Source organism: Anas acuta, chromosome 25, assembly GCF_963932015.1.
Source record: "Anas acuta chromosome 25, bAnaAcu1.1, whole genome shotgun sequence".
Taxonomy (NCBI): Eukaryota; Metazoa; Chordata; class Aves; order Anseriformes; family Anatidae; genus Anas; species Anas acuta.
The window spans coordinates 3,302,116-3,324,652 of record NC_089003.1 but is presented as its reverse complement, the minus strand read 5'-3'; the positions used below and the strand labels follow the sequence as shown (position 1 = coordinate 3,324,652).

Sequence of the window (22,537 nt, the reverse complement as noted above, 5' to 3'; positions counted from 1 at the left end):
TGTGTGCTGCACGGCTTTTGGTGTAAAGAGGAGTCAGCAGCTTCGGGTGGTTGTGGTGATTGGAAGCACTTTGTGAGGCTCAGGCTCCAGGCTCTCTGTGTGTAGTCCTTGCTGTGCTGGCACTGGAAATCCCCAGGCAGTGCCCACCCCACAGACCTGCCTGCAAAACCTTTAAACTAACGAGGAGAAATGACTCCTCCGAGCTCCTGGGGTTATCCAGCACACATCTCCAAAATCAGGTGGGACTGAGGGAATGGCCTCACATTGCGCCAGGGGAGGTTCAGGTTGGAAATGAGGAGACATTTCTTCTCAGAAAGAGTGGTCAGGCATGAGATTGGGAAAAATTTCTTCTCAGAAAGAGCAGTCAGGCATTGGGATGGGTGGTCAGGCCCAGGGGGGTGGTGGAATCACCGTCCCTGGGGGTTTTCAAGGAAAGGTTGGACGTGGTGCTTAGGGACATGGTTTAGTGGGTGATACTGGTGGTAGGGGATTGTTGTACCAGATAATCTTGGAGGTCTTTACCAACCCTAGTGATTCTATGACTGCAGCCTGCTTCACCAGTGAAGGAGAGCCATGGAGGAGCCTGGCCATCAGGGTGTATCCCAAGCCCAAAAGGACCAAGGGTGAAGTATTGAGGCCTCCAGCTCCCCCGGGAGGAGCACCACAGTTACCTGGGCTGAGACACATCTGAAGAGGCACCGTTGGCTTCCTGTGGATGGCCCATGCCCATCTCCTCCCCTCTTTGGTGGTTTCTTGGCTGGGTCTGGGTTCTCCCAGCAGTGTTTGGTGGTGGACAGGACCTCAGCAGGAGCTGCTGTTGGGCTCTGAGCAGCCCAAATCCCACAGTACTTAAAGCCAGGAGGTTCCTCACTGCTTTCTCTTTCAAGCTAGCCTTGCAAATCCGTGTGTGTGGAGGCAGCAGGTAAATAATAATTAAAAGCAGACCTACCTGCTTTCCTTAATCCCATTGCACTAGGTCTCCAGCCTGGCAGGCCTTGCTGGACACGTTAATTTGTATTAATTTGTATGGACTCCCCTGTGCAGGCATCACAGCAGATGGGGATGGGCCAGGCCGGGCTAGGCCTCGCATTGCCCCAGCTGCAGTGTGAAGCGAGCCCACATCGGGCTGCAGAGGCAAGGCACGGTGTTTATTGGTATGGGGGGGGGGGGGGGAGCAAGCCACGAAGTGTATGAAGGGCAAAATTTGATACGGCAGTGAGTTGCCTTTGAGGGTGGTCTGGGCTCCAGGTGGAAGCTGATGTGGTTACAACTGCAGCTTCGGGTTGGGGCTTGCAGCGTGCAGGGTGCTGATGCTGCTCAGGGCTTCACATCGCTCAGGATTTCCACACCCAGGAATAATTTCTTGGGACTTTATGGGCAGAAGCTCTTTCCACAGCAGCTGCCCAGACCTGACCGCTGCTCCCACCTCCCCGTGTCCCTAGGAACACAGGACAAGACAGGGAAGGCTTGGAAACCTTGTATTACAAAAATAAAAGAGCGCATGGCGCAGTGTCACACGTGAGGCCCTGCCGGGCTCCAACGCAGAACGTACCAAAGAAAGGCAAATATAAAAAAGACAGACACTGTTAAACAGTCGCAGGGCAACATCCTTAAGGCTGAACAATCCCAGCTGAACGGAGCTGATGTAAACCAAAGACCCTCCTTATTCAGAGCCCCAACAAGGCAGAATCGGTGTGGCAGGAGCAGGGAGCTCTGCTCTGACCTACAGGCTAGGTTGGGGCTGGCTCTCAGAGCCCCCAGATCTCCTTTTCCATGGTAGCAGGCCTGATATGTGTGAACAGGGCTGGGGCATTCCCATGGGGGCAAGTGCTTCTGGTCTGATCTCATCAGGGAGAGAGGGCTTCAGGTTTGGGGGCTACACCCCGCTCACCTCCACCCTGTCCTTAGGGTCTGCAGGACCCCTTTAGACATCCTCCAGAGGCCTCAAAATCGGGCTGCCTCCCTTCCCTTACCGCCCACGGGCTCTTGGGGTCCCCTTTGCTTTACATCAGCTCAGTTAGCTGCCGGCTCAGCAGTGCTCCGCGCCGTCTCTGCTCGGCTCCATCCAGGGAAGGCTGGGCTGGGTCCCACTCACGCCGTCTTGGTCCCGCTCTCCACTTCCTTGTGCACCCACAGCTCTTTGTGCTGCTTGCGCCCGAAGCCCTCGTCGTAGTTGCCTTTGCTCTTGAAGAGCTGCTGGAAGTGGGGCTTGCAGTAGAATTCCCCGTGGAGCGCCGCGTAGCTGCCCAGGCTGGGGAAGGAGAAGGGGTTGGGTGGGCAGGGGGCAGCTGAGGGTGCCGGGGGGCTGGGAGGCTCAGAGAGGGGAAGGAGGAGGAGGGAACATGCTGCCCCTTAGCAGAAAGGGCCAGCTGCTAACTCCAGGGGTCTTGGGGCTGCTGTGAGCAGCCTTAAGGGGCTGCAAAGAGGGGTCCTGCAGGGCAGCTCAGCCTTTGCCCCGTGTCAGCTCGGAGGAAGCTCTGGCATCCCCGTGGGGCTCTGTCCCTGCTCTTGAGGGGAAAAACTCTTCTTTCGTACCAGGTGGGATTAAACTGAGACTTGGGACCAGATGGGACCTTCATGCTGTGATTGGGAGACCGAGGGCCTTCCCCTGCCCTACAGGAGGTAGGGCTGCGGTGGGCAGGGGGTGCACATTTTGGAAGAGCCTCCCCGGCCCCGGCTTGGAGATACCTGGCACAGCTCACCTGAGCTTGGCATGGCAGTGCTTGCAGCAGAAGCAGGCGTTGTGGAAGACAAATTTATCCGCCACCAGCCGCTCCATGGGGTAGACGGTCTTCTGGCAGGCTGTGCACATCTCCTTCACCTGCGCCTTCAGGCTGAAGGACTGGGCAAGGGGACAGCAAAGAGAAAGAGGGTGAGGAAGGGGGTTTGGAGGTCTGGTGCCCATCTCACCATGCAGCCGCCTTCCCCATCATCCCTGCTGCTGTTTGCTGGAGCACCAGTAAGCCTGAAGCAGCCTCCCATTGCCCTCCCAGTACCAGTCCACTGATGCTGGGCTGGATTGGTGCTCAGGCTTTAGGTTTCCATCCTCTCCCCCTCACCATGAAGCTTTAGAGTGCCATAAAGCTGTAGGTACCTTGGAGCGCTGCACCGTGCTGCCTCCTGAGTTGTTCTTTGCCTCCTAAGGAGAGATGAAGCAGAGAAATCCAAATGAGAGCCTGAGAGACTAAAGGGGCTCGGTGCTGAGCTGTGCTAAAGGAGGAGCAGCAGAGGATTTGTACGGGCAGCTGAGCAGCAGGACCTTGGGGCACGCCGGCAGCCTCAGCCTGGCCATTGCAGCACCCCGTGAGTCTCTGAACTCATTTGCCCAGAGGCCGTGACCTCAATCAGGCCCCGGTGTGCACTGCTTGCACTGTGCTGCTTCTCCTGAAGTGACGAGGAGGAGGAAAGGAAAATAGAAAAAGAGGGAAAGTCATTTATATACTGCAGAGGGAACTCACACCAGGAGGCCGTGGGCACAGAGCGGCCAGCGCTGCCTCCAGCACTGCTCACTGAGGCTTGGGTCCAGCACATGCCATGGCTTTGTTTCGTCTGGGACCAAGACGTAGCAAACACACCGGCTGCTTTTTTTTTAGAGGCAGCACACGAGCACAGACACAGGGGTGTCACGCTGTCAGCACTGCAGGGCACAGCCCCAGAGTCGTGCAGCTCTCTCCATCCGCCAGTGATCGCTGTCCTTGGCTACCTCCCATGCATATCTCAGGCCAAGCAGGGCTGCCATTAGCCCTCAGCGAAGCAGAGGAGTGCAGCTGAAGCATCCCTGCTTCAAGATCCCTTGGGACAGAGAGGGGGAAAGGGCTTTGCAGAGGGGCTGCAGCAGCCCCCATAGCACAGCCCCGCACTGGGAAGCCTCATGTGCTGCCTGGTAAGTCCCTTAGCTAACAACAGCTCTGTTTGGGTGTGAGATGCTGCTCGTGTCCCTGCTGCCCACCAACTATTTACCCCACAGGGCTGCAGAGCAATAATTAATGCTTCTTGTGCTGGAGGCACACCGGGCTCAGCCAGGTTTTTTCCTGCAGTGGGAGGGTGCCAGGCTGGCCGTGTGCCCACCTGGGGTGCCCCCCGCCCTCACGAGGTGCGTTGTGCTGGGTGCCCCTCTCCGGATGTTTTGTGTCTGAGCTCCCCTGCCAGGCACTGCTGCGCTGCGCAGGAAACGCCTGCGCCGTGGCTGAGACCGAAAAGCTTTCAAAACCTCCCCACAGACTGCACGTGTGTGGGGCAGGAGGGGGAACGGGGCACAGGCAGGGCTAAAGATGAGCCCTGCTGCCTTCAGCTGCTTGGCGGGGGGGATATTGCTCAGCCCCTGCAGCTGTGGGGGGAGCAGCGGGGCAGATGCAGGCACTGAGGTGCCCCAACCTCTGCCCTCAGCATCTCCAAGCGAGGTCTCTGCAGATTCACAGGGGTCCCATCGTGAAGTCCCTCTGGTCTGCAGCTGCAACAGCCCATCACCTCCCCCTCCTCCTCCTCCTCCTCCTCACTCAGTCACCTGCAAGCCTTTTTTATTTTTTAGCCTCCCTTTGCACTGATGAAAATGCCCCCTTTCTCCTTCCAGTAGGGAACAAAGGGAGCATTTTTTAGTGCATTTTTCAGCCAGGGCTGCTCTGTGCTCCTCGTTCCCAGGGCAGTGACCTGGGAGCATCACCCCGCCACCTCCTCATCCTTCCCCTTGTCACTGCCGTAGCCCTGCTTGGGCAACGCTCCCCAGCTCTTTGCCCCCAGGGTGCTCTCCCACCCCCCTCCCCCTGCTTTGCCCTTCCTCCATTTCTCCTTTGTATTTTTGGAAGCAGTTTGTCTAAGAGACACACAGGAAGCTCTCACTTTGCTAAGCTGCCTCTTCAGACGTTTCCCAGCTGCTCGCGCTGACTGAGGTCTGCGATGTGATTTTTTTTCTCCCTCCTGCTTGCACAAGGCTGGAGGAGGAAGCCAAAATCAACAGAGGAACATGGGCGGTGGGGAGACTCGGGCTGCGTAAAACCAGTTGCGTCCCTCGGCCCTGCTAAAGCATCCCCCGGTGCTCTCCGGAGGTTAGGGTAGGGTCTGAGGTGCTCTTTCTAGGCTCAGCTGAGCAGAGCGAAGGCAAACGCTGCTGCCTTGGAGCTGGATCACATCCGTTCCCAAGGCTACAGGCAACCCACCGCCTCTCGTCATTTCTCGGCAGCCTCCTGGCTCGGCTCAGGCTCACCAGCTATCGCTATTTCATATCTGACCCATCCTCCCTCGGGGAAGGGCCGTATCCTGTCCCAGCAGGGGCTGTGCTTCAGCTTTGATGTTTTTCCATCTCCGAGCGCTCCGACCCTAAGCAGCTCGCATGCTCTCCATTGTGATCGCCGAAAGCCATGGAAACACAAACAAACAGCCAAAAAAACCCTGCTCCAGGCAGGAGCAGGGTGAGGGACGGGCTGGGCGCCGGGATGCTGGCTGAGCACCGTGCTCAGCAAACAGCACCTTCTGCTGGAACATCCCTGCCCCTCGTCCTCACGGCTCAGTAGCAGCGACTGCGCCTTTGGTGGCTCTAAAATGCCCCGTCCTGCACACAGCTCCCCTGCCCAACCTTCCACCCCGAGAACAAACCCAGCTGGTCTGGAAATTCGCATACAAACCACGGGGGGAGCGACGTACATGAGCCGGGGGGGTGCTGGCGGCTTCCGTGGCCTGGAACATGGTCCCTCGCCCTCCTCTGTCCGCTTGATCCTGAGCTTGAAGCTTGTGGCCCGACGGTCCCTGGGGAGGTGGCTGAGTGGTGCAAGGTGGCCTCTTGCAACACCTGGAGAGGAAATGTCAGCAGGATGAGGCCGATTTCGTCACCCCAAACCCAGCAGCTGCTCCTCTCTGCAGGAGCTGGTGCCTGCTCAAAGCTTGCTCTGTGGGGTCGGGGCAGCCTCTGGGGTCCGGGATTCCTGGGGCACCCCTGGCAGGAGGTGCAGGTCTGGGGCACAGCCGGGATAGGAACCTGGCAGGCGATCTTGGGCGCTGAGCTGAGCCTAGCGCACAGCTCGGTACCTCCTGTCCACTTTCCTATGCAAAAATATGGGCTGGGATGGGAGAGGGAGATGTGGAAATGTGACAGCTCCTGCAAAGAGCCTCCAAACCACGCGTGGAAGGCAATTACCAGGCAATGGCCAAGCTGTCGGCAGTGAGGATAAGGGATGCAGCTTCCAGGCAGAGCTGCTCTCCTGCCCAGGCAGTGCAACTAGAGCCCAGGGTTTCACCGATGCAGCCACCAAAGGATTGGCAACGCTAAAATCACAAAGATGGTGATTTTAGTCTAATTGTAACCCAGAAAAGCCTCACTGAGGTTGAGGCTGAGCGCGGTTCCCTGAGAGGCTGCGGCCTCCAGGTGATGTGCCGAGTGCCCAGGAGGCTGAGTTCGAGGCGTCTCTGACCACTTTTAATGCAGCACGGAACAAAACAAAACAAAACAAAACCACCAGCATTGCAAACCAGTTCCTTTGGTACAAGATAAAAAGGCCCTGACATCCTCACGGGGGTTTCCCCGTTGCACCTTAACTTGAAAACACCCAAAAAAGGCCAGGGTTGATGAGCCCTGTTGTGCACATGCGGAGCTGAGCACCACGAGGCGCAGAGGGAGGAGCAGAGCAGCAGACAATGAACCCGTGGCCTTCATCCCTGCCCCCCCATGTTGTCCTGGGTGCAAAAGGGGGGAAAGGGGTGGCTCTGCAGGGACAGGGAGGTGCTGGGGGCTGGCAAGCCAGCACTCCCTGCTCCTGCTGATCTCGTGGTGACGTTTGTAAAAATGCCTTGGGTTTTGGAGGGCACTTTGGTCCCCAAAAAGTCCCAACACTCAGCAGCTGGCTTCAGGCATGAGCAGCGCCAGGCTGAGCACCCAAAATTAATGCCTGCTTTCAGGGGTCAGCTTTGCTCCGCGTCCATGAGCAGCAGCAGAGGAGCCGGGCTCACCCTCGCAGGCCAAGGGGCTGGGCAGCCCCTGCTGCAAACGTTTCAGAGCTCCGGCTGAGAACACGGCTTCGATTTTACCTAAATCATTTCCCGTCTCCTCTGCGGTTCGCTTGTTATTTCCTGCTCGCGAGCAGGGCGGGTGGCGGTGCACGCAGGCGGCTGCCGTGGCCCCACGAGCACCCTGGGCTGGGCAAAGGGGGCTGGGGGTGCAGCCCGAGCCCACGGCCCCTCTCTGCCCTCCACATCCTGGCTCAGCACCCTCCCTCTGACGCCTCGGGGGTGTGCAGGGTGCCTAAAGCACAGCACAGACCCCAAGGGGAGCCTGAGGAACCCAGCAAACCCCGCTGGTTTGCACCCACCACGTGCCCCGAGTGTAGATGCATGACCCTTGCCCTTCTCACCTGCCTTTCACCCTCTCCCCTACAAACACACCTCCACCCCAGCTTCCCTTCCCCTTCCTCTCACAGCTCATCTTCCTCCCCTACCCAGTTCCCTCCTCCCCATTTTCCACACCATCCCAGTTAACCTGACCCACATTTTGATGCTCTCCCCCCAGACCATGCTCTCCATCCTGCTGCCCCCATCCCTCCCCGCACGCCCTGCTCGCAGCCCCGTACCCACGCTCTCCCGATCCCCGTGGCAGAGCAGCCCCACAGACACGAGCAGAAGTTGCTAAATGTCCTTCCTGCTGTGGGGCAGGAGTAGAAATCTCACAGGGGAAGGGTGTGCTGAAGCGATAAGGGAAACGCAACGAGTTGGAGACCACGGGAGGGATTCTCAGAGGCTCCCAGCTGCTGTCATCGCTTTTTCAGGGAGGTGTTGGGCTGTACAGGGGGGGATTTGAGCCCCAGGCAGTAAACACACACAGAGGAACCCCCATTGCACAGGCTTTGCTCAAGGACACATTGCCACATGGGTGTTGGGACGTCTTCACATTGCCAGGGCAATCTCCCAGAGCACTGGAGGGGCTCACCGATTTTCTGAGGACCACAGCACAGCATCTGTGGCAAGGCAAGGAAGCCAAGGCCAGGTCTGTGCTGGAGGCTGGCCATAACTGCTCTGACTTCCCCAAACCTCTGTGCCCCAAGCCAATTCGCCACCTACCCAGCCCAGGAAGAGCAGGACACTGTACTGATGTCTCCTAATCATGCAGCCAGCGATTTCGGCTCAGGATGGGATGAGAGCACCTTCACCCTGCATGTGCTGCTCCTCCTGCGTCCGATGAGCCTCCAGCCTGGGCTTGTGCCCTCTGCCCAGGGGGATGGAGCAGCCTGGTGGCAGCGCTGGTGGCTGCAGGGTGGGGAGCACAGAGAGGTTTGGGTCTCACAGAGGTTTGGGTCTCACAGGGGTCTGGATCTCACAGGGGTTTGGCTCTTGGTGGCACTGGAGCCAGCACAATGTGCTCAGCGCCCAAGCTGCCAGCCAGGGACTTTCCTGGTGCTCTCAACAAGCTGGTTTTTAGCTCAGGACCTCGGGGTTGGAGCTCTTCTGGCACCTGCAGGGGACGTGCGCCTGCCACCATGTGAAAACAGCCGGGGAAGCGCCGCAGCTCTGCCTTTAGGCACTGACCAAGGGGCTCTTTGGGTTGAGGAAGGCAGTGCTCAGCCCAGAAGCTCCCTGCTCACAGCAGTGTTTGTCCTGCAGCCTCTCCCGTCCCTGCTCACCTTCCTGCCTGGCCCCCGGGGACAGGCGTTAAGGACAGAGAAGTGTTTGGAGGGGCCCCTCCGGGAAATTCCCAACCAACTGGAGGATGGCGGCACCCCCCGACCACAACCTGCCCCTAAAACAGCCAGGCCAGGTGTGGGGTTTTTCCACCCTTCTCCTAATCCAGCAGGGCCGCCCAGGCTGCCCTCGGTGCCTCTCCAGCCCGGTCCCACGGGGCCCCCGGCGCGGAGCAGCCCGCTGCTGGCTGCACGCCTCGCCGAAAGCCGAAGGGTTTCCGCTACAGGAAAGCAACGTGACTGCAGAGGGCGAGAGGCCCCTCTCCGCCATATGGTTCCCATTAAGGGCCCTGTGAAGTGAATGTTTACTGCTGGGATCGCTGGGCCACGGCAAGAGGCTTTCCCAAAGACCAAACGCAGCACGGGGGATCCGGGCCCCTTCCTTCCCCGGGTCCCAGGAGGATGCTGAGCGTCCCCGGCAGCACGGCAAGGCACGGGCAGGGGCTCAACACCTCGGAGAGGCTGTCAGGCCTCTCCCCCATGAAACGGAGCACCACCGATGTCCCCACGATCGTGTGCAGGATCAGCAGAGCTTACACACGCAGGCCAGCCCCTGAGCAGCTCAGCGCCTGGCTTTGTGGCAGGGCTGCAGGGAAGGAGCTGGATGAGGCCAGCCCCAGACCTGGGGGTCCCCAACTCACTGCACAGCCGGGCCCTGTTTCTGCAGCCATGGGGCATCACGGCCAAACTACACCATGAAGAGTCAGCATCAAATGGGCCAGCACCTGACCAGGGGGCTCAGCACGCCCGATGCTATTTCAGCTTCTCAAGAATGGAAAGAGAGAGCGAGCTGCATTTGTGGGGGGATGGCAGAGTGAGCCCGGTGGTCTTGACTCCAACCTTGGCCATGGAAGAATTTGTCAGCTTCAGATCTTGGCTCCTTGCGTGGCTTCAAGCCAACCACTTGACCTCACCAGTATCAGCTTTGGGATGCTTTGGCTCAGGACAAAGCACCCTGGGGAGGACCAACAGGGCCACCGGTGCAGCCCCACCACCCCGAGCTGCTCCTGCCTGAACCCCATGGCCCCGCACTACCTTCCACCAGCCCGCCCCACTAATCCTCTTTCCATCCACGTCCCGCACCCGGGCTGCCTCCTGAAAGGCTGCCAGTGGGCAGGAAATCTGCAGCCGAAGTGCTGAGGGATGCTGACAAGGAATACTTGTGGGGATGAACAGGGCTGCCTTTGTCAGGGCACCAAGGGGGGGACCCGCGCACACGAGGAGTGAGCCCAAGGGGAGACCCTGCCCACCCCTTCTGCTGCCACCTTCAGCCCTGCCCGGCTCTGCCTCCCGGACAGGTCACAGCCCTTGGAAGGACCGGGGTGAGGGGATCCGGGCTGGGCCAGCCCCTGCCTAGCTCGGAGGAGGCGGCTGGGGCAGGAGGATGCTGCTGGGATCCATCTGATTTCCAGGAGTGGAAACTGAAGCACGGAGCAGCCCGTTCCTTGGCCCACGGCCATGTTTTATGGCATCCCTGAAAGGTTAAGGTCTGAAGGGAGTCTCTGCGCCCTGGGATCTCTTCTCTTGCTACGAGTCAAGATTGAGTGGACAAATGCAGCAGAAAGCCCACTGGGAGGTTGGGATGAGCCTCTTCCAGGAGGAGATGAACCTTTCTCATTAATGATTGAGCAAGCTGCAATGGCCAAAATTGCAGGTTGCGAGGTTCAGGTTGGACATTAGGCAAAAACACTTCACGGGGAGAAAGGCCTGGAAGCTCTGCAGCACGGTACTGATCAAGTGCCATATAAACCTGGTGCAAAGAGGCACGAGAGGCAAAGAGCAGGCCGTGTGCCCTCCCTCCCCTTCTCGTTTTTCCGTAATCCCTTCTACAACCTCATCGTGTTCCACCTGGAAACTTCACCTTCTGGTTTCCTGCCTTTATCTGCTTACTGGCATGATGCCCACAGTTTGCCCACCCTAATGTTTGCCTCTCCAAAGTCTTTGTAAAGGCTGTGCCTGTCGGCCTCCTCTTTCCCCATGAGAGCCAACCCTTTTACTCTGCTCTCCAGTCCTCCAGCTGCTTTGGTGGCTCACCGCAGGCAGGTGGATGCCCCACACTGGAGGAAATCTCAGACCTTTGTCTCTTGGTATGAATACTTCCCTGGCACCACAGAAAACACTTGGCCCGATGTTTTCTTCTCTCACCTCTGCCAGTAATCCTAGATGCTCATTCTTCAGTGCCCTCCGCTTGCTGAGGTCCCCCCGCCTACAGCAGCTTCTTGTTGCAGCTTGCCAAGCACCTGGCTTGGCTCAGCTCCACTTGAGCCATTTCTAGGAATCTGGCTCCCCGTCCTGTTTGCTGATCTGCTTTTTCTCACTGTAGGCAGATGTCCTGCATCCTGCCAGCATTGCTCCATCTCACCTGGGCACTAAAGGGGCTGCTTCAATCTCTAGACCTCCCCTTGCAGCAGGATCCAAGTGTCCTCTTTCCATTTTTCTGTATCTTCTTTGTCCTCTTTCCCCTCTTCTTTATCCTCTTTCCTAGCTCTACCTGAAGTCATTTCCCTGGGGCAGTGTACCAAGGGCTTTCCTTAAATGTGGACTCGTTAGGCCACATTGTTTCGGAAGCTGGTTATCACATCGAAGGAAGATACCAAGGTAACTTGATATGATCCGTGTTGAAACCACGCTGCATTTTATTCTGCTTCCCAACATTTAATTCCTCTTCCAAAACCTCTCCTAGAAACTCATTGTTATTGTACTCCAACCAGTGGACTTGTAACTACCTGTAAGTTCCCCTTCCCCCAAACATCACCTGTAGGTGTTATGTTGGCTGATCTCCTCCCTTGGAATATCACCAGTAAAACACCAGACTTTGGCCTTGCACTTCCTACGTGGGTTAGCCCATACCTTGAGCAAAACCCAGAGAGCCCCATCAGCCTGGGAGCTGGTGCTGCTTCACCACCTGCAGCAAGAGCAGGGGGGAGTTCTGCTCCCAAACCCAAACCCCAGCACAACCTCGTCCCATGGGCCTTCCACACCAGCCCTGTGAGCACTGCTGTGGGCTCCTGCCTTTGCTGCCCAACGTACGGATTGCATCCAAAAATTCAAGCCACCAGAAATGGCATTCGCATGTCAAAGTTTCCAAAAAGCTCCTTCTTTTTGAGCTGACCCGTCTGTTCTCGGCTCAGCCTTCGCCTCTGTGCTCTCTGGTAGGATTCAGGATGCCACACAGCCCGGTGTGTGCAGGCTCTTGTGTCTGAAAACCCTTGAGCCGGCCACGTGGAGAGGGTTATGGGCACACCAGAGGAGTGAAAAATACGTCTAAATTGTGCTTAGCAGCATTTGCAATAATCCCTTCACCCAGCTTTAATGTCCTCCATCCCAGCGCTGTGCTAGCAGCTAGGTAAGCTCTGCAACACCCCCAGACGGCAGATAGAAATGGCTTATCTGGAAAGTGAAAGGCAGACACCTCGGGGAACATGGCCTGACCATGGGCAACACTTGGAAAGCTGGGGATGGGCAAAAAGGAGAGGAAAAACCCACCCCAGCTGGGCCTGAAGGGGGTATCTGTAGGCTCGCGGAGCTGACACGCCAAAGGAAACCAGAAGTGAAACTCCCTTCCCTAACGAGAAGTCTCGTGGGACTTGTGTTGACCAAAAAATGTCAGCAGCTTTGTTTTGAGCCTGGTGACAACGAAGATGCATCCCATCACTTCGCACCCTGTGCTGTGCTGGCCCACGGGGGGGCCCTGCAGACCCTCGCTTCCTAACGGGGATTTGGTTCCCTCGGGGCTCCCACTGAGGAAGGACGTTAGCACGGGGGCAGTTTCAGACTATGCTCGATCAGTTACCCTGCAATTATTATTTTTTTAATCTGCATTAATAACGCCGCAGACGAGCTCTTCCTGGCCTTAAATACGTGGCAGCTCAGCTGGGGCACCAGATGTCTTCCCTGGGAGAGCCCTCGCGCGATGTCTTCGGTGGACAAAGCCCAGCTTCCAAGGCATGATCCGGGCTGCCGAATTAGCCGGCTTTTCCAGAACTGCTGCCCACCCCATGGGCAGAAACCGGGGGAAAAATTGATCAAAAACGTGACCTGCAAGGTAGCTCGGCTGGTCTCAAGTGACCCAAGGGGATTGCAGGGATAAAGCCGGTGGTTACGGTGCAGGACCGCGACCTGGGAGACCTGGGGTTGCTCCCAGCTCTGCTGCTCGTTTCGGGGTGATGCCGGGCACACCATTGCTTTTTTTTTTTTTCTGTTCCCTTTCCATCCCCCCCCCCCAAGGCTGAAAACAGAGCTGATCTCCTTTGTGAAGCCCTGGGAGATCCCTGGCTGTTCGGGGCTGTGTCAGAGCTCGGGGTATTCGTGTTGTAATTAAATCTCACAGCCGTGCAACAGCCTCCCCGGGGAAGTGATGAAAGACCTGGCGCTGCAAAGGTTCGGGGCCGGGCAGGATGGGGCTGGGAGACAGCACCGGGAATTAGCGGGCATCAGCCGAGGGGGATAAGGGGCTCGGGATCTAACAGGTTCCCTTCCATATCTGCTCCTTCCGATCGGCTTAATAAAATGGATCTGTCCAGCCCCCCTCCAGCACGCACTGCAGCGCACAACAAAGAGGGAGCTCAGCCCAGCGCGGGGATGTGAGCCCCGAAATGCTGCGCCTCCAGACCCCGCTGCAGCCGTGCCGGTGCCCCCAAGCCCCCCCCTCACCCCACAAAGCACCGGGTGTGGGTCCTGCACCCCCCCAGCCCACGCGGGGTCCAGGGTGCTCGCCCCCTGCCCCTCCCCAGCAGCATCGCCCCCCCAAAAGGTGCCTGGAGCTCTGGCAGCATCCCCTTTTCCCCACCTGCCCTCGGGGAGCAGAGCCCCCCTTGTGCTCCCCCCCACCCCAAATCTGCTTCCCGTGCCCCCCCTGGCCGAGCCTCCTCCCAAAGCAAAAGTTCCCGGCACATCTCCTGCCTGGGGGTCAGACCTCTGGGGGGGGGGGGGGGTGAGCATAGGGGGATGGAAACCCCCACCTGCTGGGTGGCCCTGGCCAGGGGCTCTGCTTTTAGGGCTCCCCAATCTTCGCATCCCTCCTTTCCCCCCATCCCTTTCTCCCTGGGTGCCTGCCTCTCTCCCTCCCCTCACATTTCCCCTCTCCCCCCCCATTTTCCCCTCTCCCCACCACCCCACCCCAGCCGCCAGCCCCACACTGGGCGACCCCTGATGCTCCCCAAATTTCGTGGTGCCCACCCAAGCTTTGTCTCCCACCCAGCGGCCCCGTTCTTCCCGGCGCAGCGAGGCACCCACCATACGCCTGGGCTCCGCGGCGGAGGTGCCGAGCGGGAGGGCTTGGCCCCAGCGGGGTCCGGCCGTCTGTCCGGCCGTCTGTCTGTCCTTTGGCCGTGCCTTTTGGCCGTGCCTTTTCTCTGCGCTGCAGAGGCCGGGGCTGTGGGCGCGGGGAGCGTTTCCTGCGAGCTCCCACGGCCGCCTCGCGAGCCCTTTTTATCGCTCGGCCGCCGCGGTGATTGGTTCCCGGCTTCGTGCCGGCTTCGAGCCGCTGGCTCCTTTGTGTGAAGCCAACCTCTCACCCCCGGCCTCCCCCAGCCCTCTCCCCAGGCCGGCAGGGCGATGCCGAAGCCCCCAGCCCACCAAAGGTGCCACCAAAATCACCCCTCGCCCCCCAGCTCCCCGCCACGAGGCCCGGGTGGGCTTCGCTCGGGGCCGTGGGCTCGCTGTGCCTGGCACGAGGCCACGCCAAGCATCCCATGGGGACCCTACAGGATCCAACCCTCAAGGATCTCACAGGATCTGACCCTCCACGGTCCCCCCCCAGCCTCCGGAGGGTTTTGGAAACCTGGTTTTTTTTTACCCCCGGGTGGGTTTAGGAGCGTGCGTGGGGTGGTGGCGCCTGAGGTGCATTTAATGGCCAGGGTGGGTATTTGGGGTGAGCAGGGTCACCACCGAGCGTCCCCCCCTGCTGCTGCTGGCTGTGGGGCCGAGGGGATGAGGTTTGGGGGCTGGGGGGGCCCCAGAAATAGGGCAGAGGGGCAGGAAGGACCAGGTAAGCACTAATGGTTAAATCTGCAGGGAACTCGGAGGCAAGCTGGGAGCGGGGAATTGGGGATGGGAAGGTGGGCTGGGGTTTGGGGTACCCCGTGGTGCACACAGGGGCTTCCCCTTCCCCTCCCAAACCCCTCCGGTGTGGGGGGAACGGAGGCCAAGAGTGCAAAGTGCTGCTGGGGAGAGCTTTGGGGTGCGTTCGGGCTCCTCGGTGCCGTGTGGGGCTGGGACAGCACCGGGTCCGAGTGTGGTGCCTGCTCCCAGCTGCAGAGGCGGGCGAGCGATCGCTTTGGAAAAAAAAAAATCAGTGCAAAAATAAAAACATTTACAGGATTTATGGCGGTGTTTACCAGCCGAGGAGGCGGCAGCGGTGCCGTTCGTCACCTCTGGCCCCCGAGCAGCCTCTGCGGTGAGCGGCCTGCTGCCACCCGGGGCAAAGGGAAGAGGAACCGGAGAAAATCCACAGCTGCCAGGCCTGGTGGCAGGGGCAGCGTGCACATGTGTGCAAACAGACACGCTCACATGTGCACACACACAGACACACTCATGTGCACACACATGTGCACACAGGTACTCACACAAAAGCACACGCATGCTGGCGTGCTTGTGCACACACATGCATGGACACGTGCACACACACGTGCGTGCTCCCCCCGACACACACATATGAGCCCACACACGCATGTGCACATGGCTGTGTGCACCCCAGCTGTTGCACACAGCCACGCATGCACACCCATGGAAGCACATGCATGCTAGTGTGCGCCTGCACATGCATGGTTGCACACACACAGCCATGCACACACACCCCCGTGCACCTACACACCCCCACCTGTGCACACACCCACTGTGTGCACATTGCTGTGCACAGCCCCCTGTGCAAATCCCTGTGTGCACACACCCCCATGCATACACACACACATGCACACGCACACCATGTGCACACACACACAGAGCTATGCACACACACACTGGTGCACACCCACACCCCTTGCACACCCACACGTGCACTCACACACCATGTGCACACACACTCATGCACACACACACACCTGTGCACACACACACAGCTATGTGTACACACACACATGCACACACCCACTCCCCTTGCACACCCACAAACACACCCCATGTGCGCACACACACAGCTATGCACACACACCCCATGTGCACACACATGCACACACACAGCTATGCACACACACACCCCTTGCACACCCATGCACACACACCCCTTGCACACCCACACCCATGCACACACACACCCCATGTGAACACACACACACATGCACACACATCTTGCACACCCACACCCATGCACACACACCCATGTGCACACACATGCACACACACACAGCTATGCACACACACACCCCTTGCACACTCACACCCCTTGCACACCCCCCCCCTTGTACACCCACACCCACACCCCATGTGCACACCCCCCCCCATACACCCCCCCATACACACCCACACCCCATACAACCCCCCACCCCCCCTTGCACCCCCTTGCCCCCCCCGTGCCCCCCTTTGCACACTCCCCCCCCCTCCCGTTGCACACCCGGTGCCTGGGGAGGGGGGGGGGGGGGGGGGGGGGGGCGCTGCGGGTTGCCATGGCGACGCGCGGGCCCCGCAGCAGTCCAAAGGGGGCGTGGCCTGATTCAAAGCCCCGCCCCCTTCCCCGCCCCTCCCGTCCCGCAGGGGGCGCCATGGCGCGGCCCCCCCCCCCCCCCCATCCTGTGAGGCGGCAAGATGGCGGACGCGGCCCCGGTTTGCGGCTTCGTCTTCAAGAAGCGGGGCCCGGCGGCGGGCCGGGGGCGGCGCAAGCGGCCCAGCAGCGACCAGGAGGGGGGTGAGGGCACTGGGAGGGGCGGCTCCGGGCTCTCAATACGCGGGGGGAGCCCAGGGGGGTGAGGGGAGGGGGGCGCGGTGCCCGCCCTGCGGTTGCGTCCTGAGGGCGGGTGAGGGGGGCTCGGTCCTTGGCTCCCCCCTCAGCCCCCGGGTTCCTTCCCCAGAGAGCAGCGGCGAGGAGGGCAGCACCGTGGTGCGCAAGGAGAGGCGGCGGGAGGTCCCCAACCCCATGATACAGAAGGTAAGGGGGGTTGGGGGGGCACGGGGGGGGGGTCCCTGAGGGTCCTTGAGGGTCCCTGGGGGTCCCGGGGTCCTGCCCGCCCTCACCCCGCTGTCTCCTCGCCCCCCAGACCAGGCGGTGTATGAAGGAGAGGCCGGCGTACGCAGCCAGCAGCAGCGAGGACGAGGATCCCTCCAAGGAGATCGGCGTCACCTACAAATCCACCAGGTCGGCGGTAAGGACGGAGCGCGGCGGTGGTCCAGAGAGGCTCTGCGGATGTGGGATCAGTTATTGATCAGTTATTCCTGCTTTTTAGCTCTAGATGCATTTCTCTGTCCCTTCTCTCTTCATACACCTCGTGCTAGGTTTATTCTCCTGCTGCCCCCTGCGTTACTGGCAGGCCATCGAAGGTTGGTTGTCCTTTCTCAGAGGTGGGAGTTAAACTTGCCCAACATCACACAAAGTTTTCAGGAGATGGAGCACTTGAATCAGGTTTACTTAATTGTTAGGTTCATGTTTACAGCTTTAGAACAGCTTCCTCGCCAAGGAATTCAAGTAACTTAGGAAGTGCATCCATCTTTATTCTTGTGACTAGTGATGGGGTAAAAGCTACAGAGGGAGGTCAGTTTGGGATTGACAGGAGGCACCTGAGGGTCCTCTTAACAGCTGGAGTGGAAAGAAGTCAGTTGTGAAGGTTTGGAGCTCTTTCCACTGGATTTTTCTCTCTCTCTCCTCTTTACGCAGTGAAATTGTGCCCATTAGTAAAAGTCCGGCCAGGATATAATTAGTATTAAAAGCAAGTACCAACATTTGGTGTGTTGATTCTTTTTATCCTCTTCAGTCTTATTTCCTCAGTCTCTGTGCCTCCATTTCTTCTGTATAAAATGGGAATAACGTCCAGCTGTCCCCAGTCACAGATGCAGGATCAGACTTGGGTCTCCTTATCACATTAGAAACTAATATGAAAACTCGTGCTGTGATTATTCACCGCTTTGGCTGCTGCAAAGGGGGGGCTGCATATTGTTAGCCCTACTTGCTGCAGGAAAATGGGAAAGGAGGAGGTGACAGCCTTTGGGCTCCAGAAACTTTTGGCATATAAGTTGGATTTGTTTTCAGTTCAGGCTGGTTATGATTATTCTTCAGTTTCTATGCAGCTGTTCCTGGAGAGGTAGGTGTCTGTTCAGTGCATTCAAGAGGAATCTAAACCAGATCACTGTATTAAAACTGGGTGCAAGCCGCCCACAGCTGGGTTAAAAGTTTGGATGTAACATCCTGCGTGTAGGCAGGACGGTCTCATGATTGGAGTGTTGAACACAGGAGACCTGAGCTCAATTTCCAGCTAAGCCAAGGCTGAGCTTGAAGGAGTAAAGTGAGGACAAGCGTGTCCTGACTGTGCAGGCTAAAACTTGGGAGCGATCAGTAATTAGCGTCCTGGCCTCTGCAAGCACTGCATCCAGCCTGGGGGGGGGGGGTTCACTCTGGCAAGTGGTAGAGGAAGATGCAAACTGCTGGAAGGTGAAGCAGGCCGTGCTCAGTACTAGCTCTGTGACCCCCCCCCCACTCCAGGTAGCCAAGGAGCTTTGTCTTATGTGGGTTTTCACTTCGCCATGGTCACAAATTGTTCTTGCTTTTCAGAAACCTGTCGGCCCAGAAGACATGGGGGCCACAGCAGTGTATGAGCTGGACACGGAGAAGGAGAAAGATGCCCAGGCCATCTTTGAGCGCAGCCAGAAGATCCAGGAGGTCAGTCAGCCTTGCTCTGTAGGAGCAGGTGCTATGCTACAGGAGTCCGTGTGTTTTACTCATCCCCTTCTGCATGCCAAAAAGAGTTGGGAGTCTTTTCCTCTCTTAAGGAGGACAAAAGTGTTGCCCTTATAAATAGAGGAACTTTATGGATTTATTGATATCTTGGTATTAAGGAAGGCAGGGCTGGGCTGGGAGACTTGTCACAGATGTAAAAGCTAATCCAGGACCTGAAGCTCTTCTGACCCTTAATAACTTTTTTCCCCCCCTTTCCTAGGAACTGAGAGGAAAGGAAGATGATAAAATCTACCGTGGTATTAACAACTATCAGAAGTATGTGAAGCCCAAGGACACGTCCATGGGAAATGCCTCTTCAGGAATGGTCAGGTAGGTCGGGATGAGCCTTGGAGGAGTGGGATCACAGAGGAGTTCAGGCGCTGTCCCCAAAGGCACTTGTTTGGGGCTTGAACTTTGCTGATCCTGCCGACTTGTTCCTGTCTAATGAGTCCGGTGTCTGGTTCTGACCAGGCCCCCAGGGGCCTTCTCCACTGCAGCGGCACAGCTGGCCTGAGCCTTCTCCCACCCTTTCAGAAAAGGACCCATCCGTGCTCCAGAGCACTTGCGGGCCACGGTGCGATGGGACTACCAGCCTGACATCTGTAAGGATTACAAAGAAACGGGCTTCTGCGGCTTCGGAGGTGAGTGGGTCCTGCCTGCAGCTGAATGTGTGCTGCACCAGATCTGCAGAGGGATCCAAAGGGATCTAGTCCAGCTGGTGGTCCCATGTTTGTGGCACGCAGATGTACACTTAGTACCTTACAGGCACTTGTTTGCAGAGCTAGCATGTGGTGCTGTTGCAGAATTGTTTTGTATAACGTTCACCTCCCTTGAGGCTGTGGGAGGGATGGGATTTCCTGACCCATATCCCACTTCCCACGTGGGTCAGTGCTGGATCTGTCGCTGTGGCATGCAGGGCACAGTGCTCGTGGCCTGTCAGTCCTGAGGAGGAGATCCAGCCTGCTTGGCACTGCCCTGGGAGGAAGAGCAGGGGTGGGTGGGGAAACAATCCGGTTTCACTTTGTCCTGGGCACAGCTCACGCTGCCCCCGAACGAGGTGTCCTGTGGGCAGCTGGGCAGTGGGATGAAGATGTGAATCTGTCTTTCTTTGTGCTCCTCAGACAGCTGCAAATTCCTCCACGACCGCTCGGACTACAAACACGGCTGGCAGATCGAACGGGAGCTGGATGAGGGCCGGTACGGAGGCAATGGTACGGCACCGCCCCGCTGCTCTGCCTCTCCTGAGGCTGATGGTGGTGGGGCCACACGGTCCTGCCTGCTCTCATACTCTGTTTTGAGTACTCAGGGGCTGTGTTGTCTCAAATTGCGTAGGCCATGGGTTCAATTAATACTGGACAGAAAGCTCTCTGTTCCACCTAGCTGTGGAACTCCCTGCTGTGGGATAATCTTAGTGCCAGGAATTGCTGACAGCGCTGAGCTAATCTGCTGCTTTCAGATAACTCTCCCTGGTGTCAGTGGGTTTCTGCTCTGTCTGTACAGAGGATAGCACGCTATTGTATGAGTCCCAGCCCTGTGGAGCTGGGGAGCTGCAACCATTTCCTGCCCCACGGATGCCCTGAAGCTGGAATGCTTTCATGCTACATCATTATTTCTCACTCAGCGTCCATACCTGTGGCCCAAAACTGCAGCTGAGTGTTGCTCATGAACCCCTTTGCAGTTTTGGGGATGGGTGCAGTCTCTGCTCAGTAGGAGCTGTTGAGTTTGATAGCAGCTGCTTTGGGAAAAAAAAATCTGAAAAGTTGGGGGCTGGAGGATACGTCCCTTCTGCGTCGCCCACTTGCTGCTATAAAAATTTGCTCTTGTGAGATGAGCAGCAGGCACGCTGGCTCATTAGACTAATTATATCTCAATCCCACACATGTTACTGACATCAGTGACACCCAGATGCCAGAACCCCATTGTTTCCAGCAGGGATTCAATCCCACCTGCTGTGCTCTCTCCGTGTTTAATATTTCGTGTCCCACGCATCAGCTGGCCTGGCTGCCTCTGCTCTTGCTCCAGTCTGGTTACCTTTCTCTTGTGCAGACGAAGAAAACTACGAGGTGAGCAGCGACGAGGAGGACATGCCTTTCAAGTGCTTCATCTGCAGAGGTTCCTTCAAGAACCCCGTGGTCACCAAGTAAGTGGTTATTTTGGCAGGGGGAGCCAAACGTCTGTTGCAGATCCGGTCCAGTAGTCATTCACTGGAGGCAAATCCAGGCACTGCCTGCAGGCTTGGGGGTGGAACCTGCTTCTTGTCTGCTGTGGCTCTTCTGGTGGCTGTGGAAAGCCTCAGGTACCCAGGGAGCCTTGTAACTACATCTGAGGCGTCTCCTTGGTAGGGATCCCAAGCCTCTGTTGTCCAAGCACCTTTTAGATTCCCAAAAGATGTTGCCTGCTTGCATCATCTTTCCCTTGAGGTTTCGTTGTTTCTTTCCTCCTGAACGCTGAATGACACCACACTGTTTGAGCAGAGAAACAAAAGCCTGGGGAAGGCAAGAGGCCAAGGATGGGGTGCAGAGGGGATATCGCACACTGCCAGCCCTCGCCCACAGTGCTGCCTGATACCTCCACACTTCCCACAGGCAACACCACAACCTAAATTCAGCGCTTGAGCCCGTGGTGACCCTGGAAGTGCTCGCTGATGGCTCTCTGCAGTCACTTCTGTGTCAGTAAAGCAGTGCTAAAACACATTTCCTGAGTAGAGGGGAGGAATGGGCCAGTGCTCCAGAGGAAGCTCTGCACGTAGCTTGCTTCTGCATCCCTCGGGGCTCAGTATTTAATTGTTTTTATCTCCTGGACACAGCAGCTGTGTCTGGGGACTGGCAGTGGCATCTGTCTCCCCTTACAGGTGTAGGCACTACTTCTGTGAGAGCTGTGCCCTCCAGCACTACCGGAAATCCCAGCGCTGTTACGTGTGTGACAAGCAAACCAACGGCGTCTTCAACCCAGCAAAAGGTGAGAGGGAAAGGGCTTTCAGCTGGAGCGTCTGCACGGCGCCAGTTCCTGATACATGTTCGTGGTGTTTGCCCCGGCCCTAAGCTGGGGCTCGCAGCTTTTGGCTGCAGGCAGAACTTCCTTTAGTGCCTGAAGACACCGAGTCATGGCCTGGGTGGCTCTGGGTGTAAAAACAGCATCTTGTGCTTGCCCAGATGAGGAGCTTGGGGAGGTGACCCTGGTGAGGGCAGGGGGAGGGTGCTGGGGAGCAGAGGCTGGTCTGAGGCTCTCGCTGGCAGGTCAGTGATGCCCTGACTGCAGCATCGCATGCCCTGGGCTCAGCGAAGGGTGGCAGCTCCTAGCTCAGCCTCTGCGTAGGCGAGTGACTTTTGGCAGCTCCCCTGGTTCCTGGGGAGAGGGATGTTCACGGGTCCTGGGCCCTCAGCTGTGCTGCTGGACATATCCCGTATCTGGAGTCTCAGCCTGCCTCTTCCTGTGTTTCAGAGCTCATGGCAAAATTGGAAAAACACAAGGCGGAGGAGGAGGAGCAGGAATCAGAGCATTCAGACCACGGAGAGGATCCACAGTAGCAAAGCACTGTTTTGTATTTAGCGGAATAAAGTTTTTATGGGGGACACAAATACCGGTCGCAGCAGTTGCCTTGGGACCAGCAGCTGTAGCCTGTGCGTGTTTGTCCAACCTGCTGTTACTAAAATGCTGGCATTACTGGTGCCAGGGACTTTGTTCACTGCTTTGTGAAGGCGCAAGAGGTAAGCTGAGGTGTGGCTGAGTTCTGCCTGCTGCCACCGTGCTGCTAGCAGGGCTGCATGATGGCCTGCCTGAGTGCAGCAGTGGGCTCAGGGAAGGGTTGAAGACCGTTCAGTTAGTTCATAACTTTGCACTGATCGTGCTTGTGTCCCGCTGCTAGCTGTGGATGCACAAAACTATCCCTAAGTTACAAGGAGAAAACGCTACCCTGAGCTTCAGGTCTGTAAACCTTTAATTGTGTAGTAAGCTGAAAGCAGGGAGAGGAATGAGAAGAATTAGCTTGTGATAAGTTCATCCAGCAACCTAGAAATGCTCA

General features: G+C 57.8%; 2 protein-coding genes across 2 annotated transcripts; one reads left to right on the top strand and one right to left on the bottom strand.

Annotated features, from left to right (window-relative positions):
- Nucleotides 1-1,461: 1,461 nt before the first annotated feature.
- On the bottom strand, nt 1,462-14,037 carry LIMD2 (LIM domain containing 2). The gene is made up of 5 exons (XM_068660996.1): nt 13,893-14,037; nt 5,638-5,782; nt 3,095-3,139; nt 2,703-2,842; nt 1,462-2,251 (listed from the first exon to the last, which is right to left on the bottom strand). Exons 2-5 carry the CDS (start codon nt 5,677-5,679, stop codon nt 2,092-2,094), a joined length of 387 nt encoding a protein of 128 aa, XP_068517097.1. The 5' UTR covers nt 5,680-5,782; nt 13,893-14,037; the 3' UTR covers nt 1,462-2,091.
- Nucleotides 14,038-16,331: 2,294 nt separating this feature from the next.
- RNF113A (ring finger protein 113A) lies at nt 16,332-22,094 on the top strand. Its single transcript, XM_068661216.1, has 10 exons — nt 16,332-16,497; nt 16,661-16,737; nt 16,847-16,951; nt 18,352-18,459; nt 18,737-18,846; nt 19,051-19,157; nt 19,638-19,727; nt 20,563-20,656; nt 21,368-21,474; nt 21,958-22,094. Exons 1-10 carry the CDS (start codon nt 16,398-16,400, stop codon nt 22,041-22,043), a joined length of 984 nt encoding a protein of 327 aa, XP_068517317.1. The 5' UTR covers nt 16,332-16,397; the 3' UTR covers nt 22,044-22,094.
- The last annotated feature ends 443 nt before the right edge of the window (nt 22,095-22,537 follow it).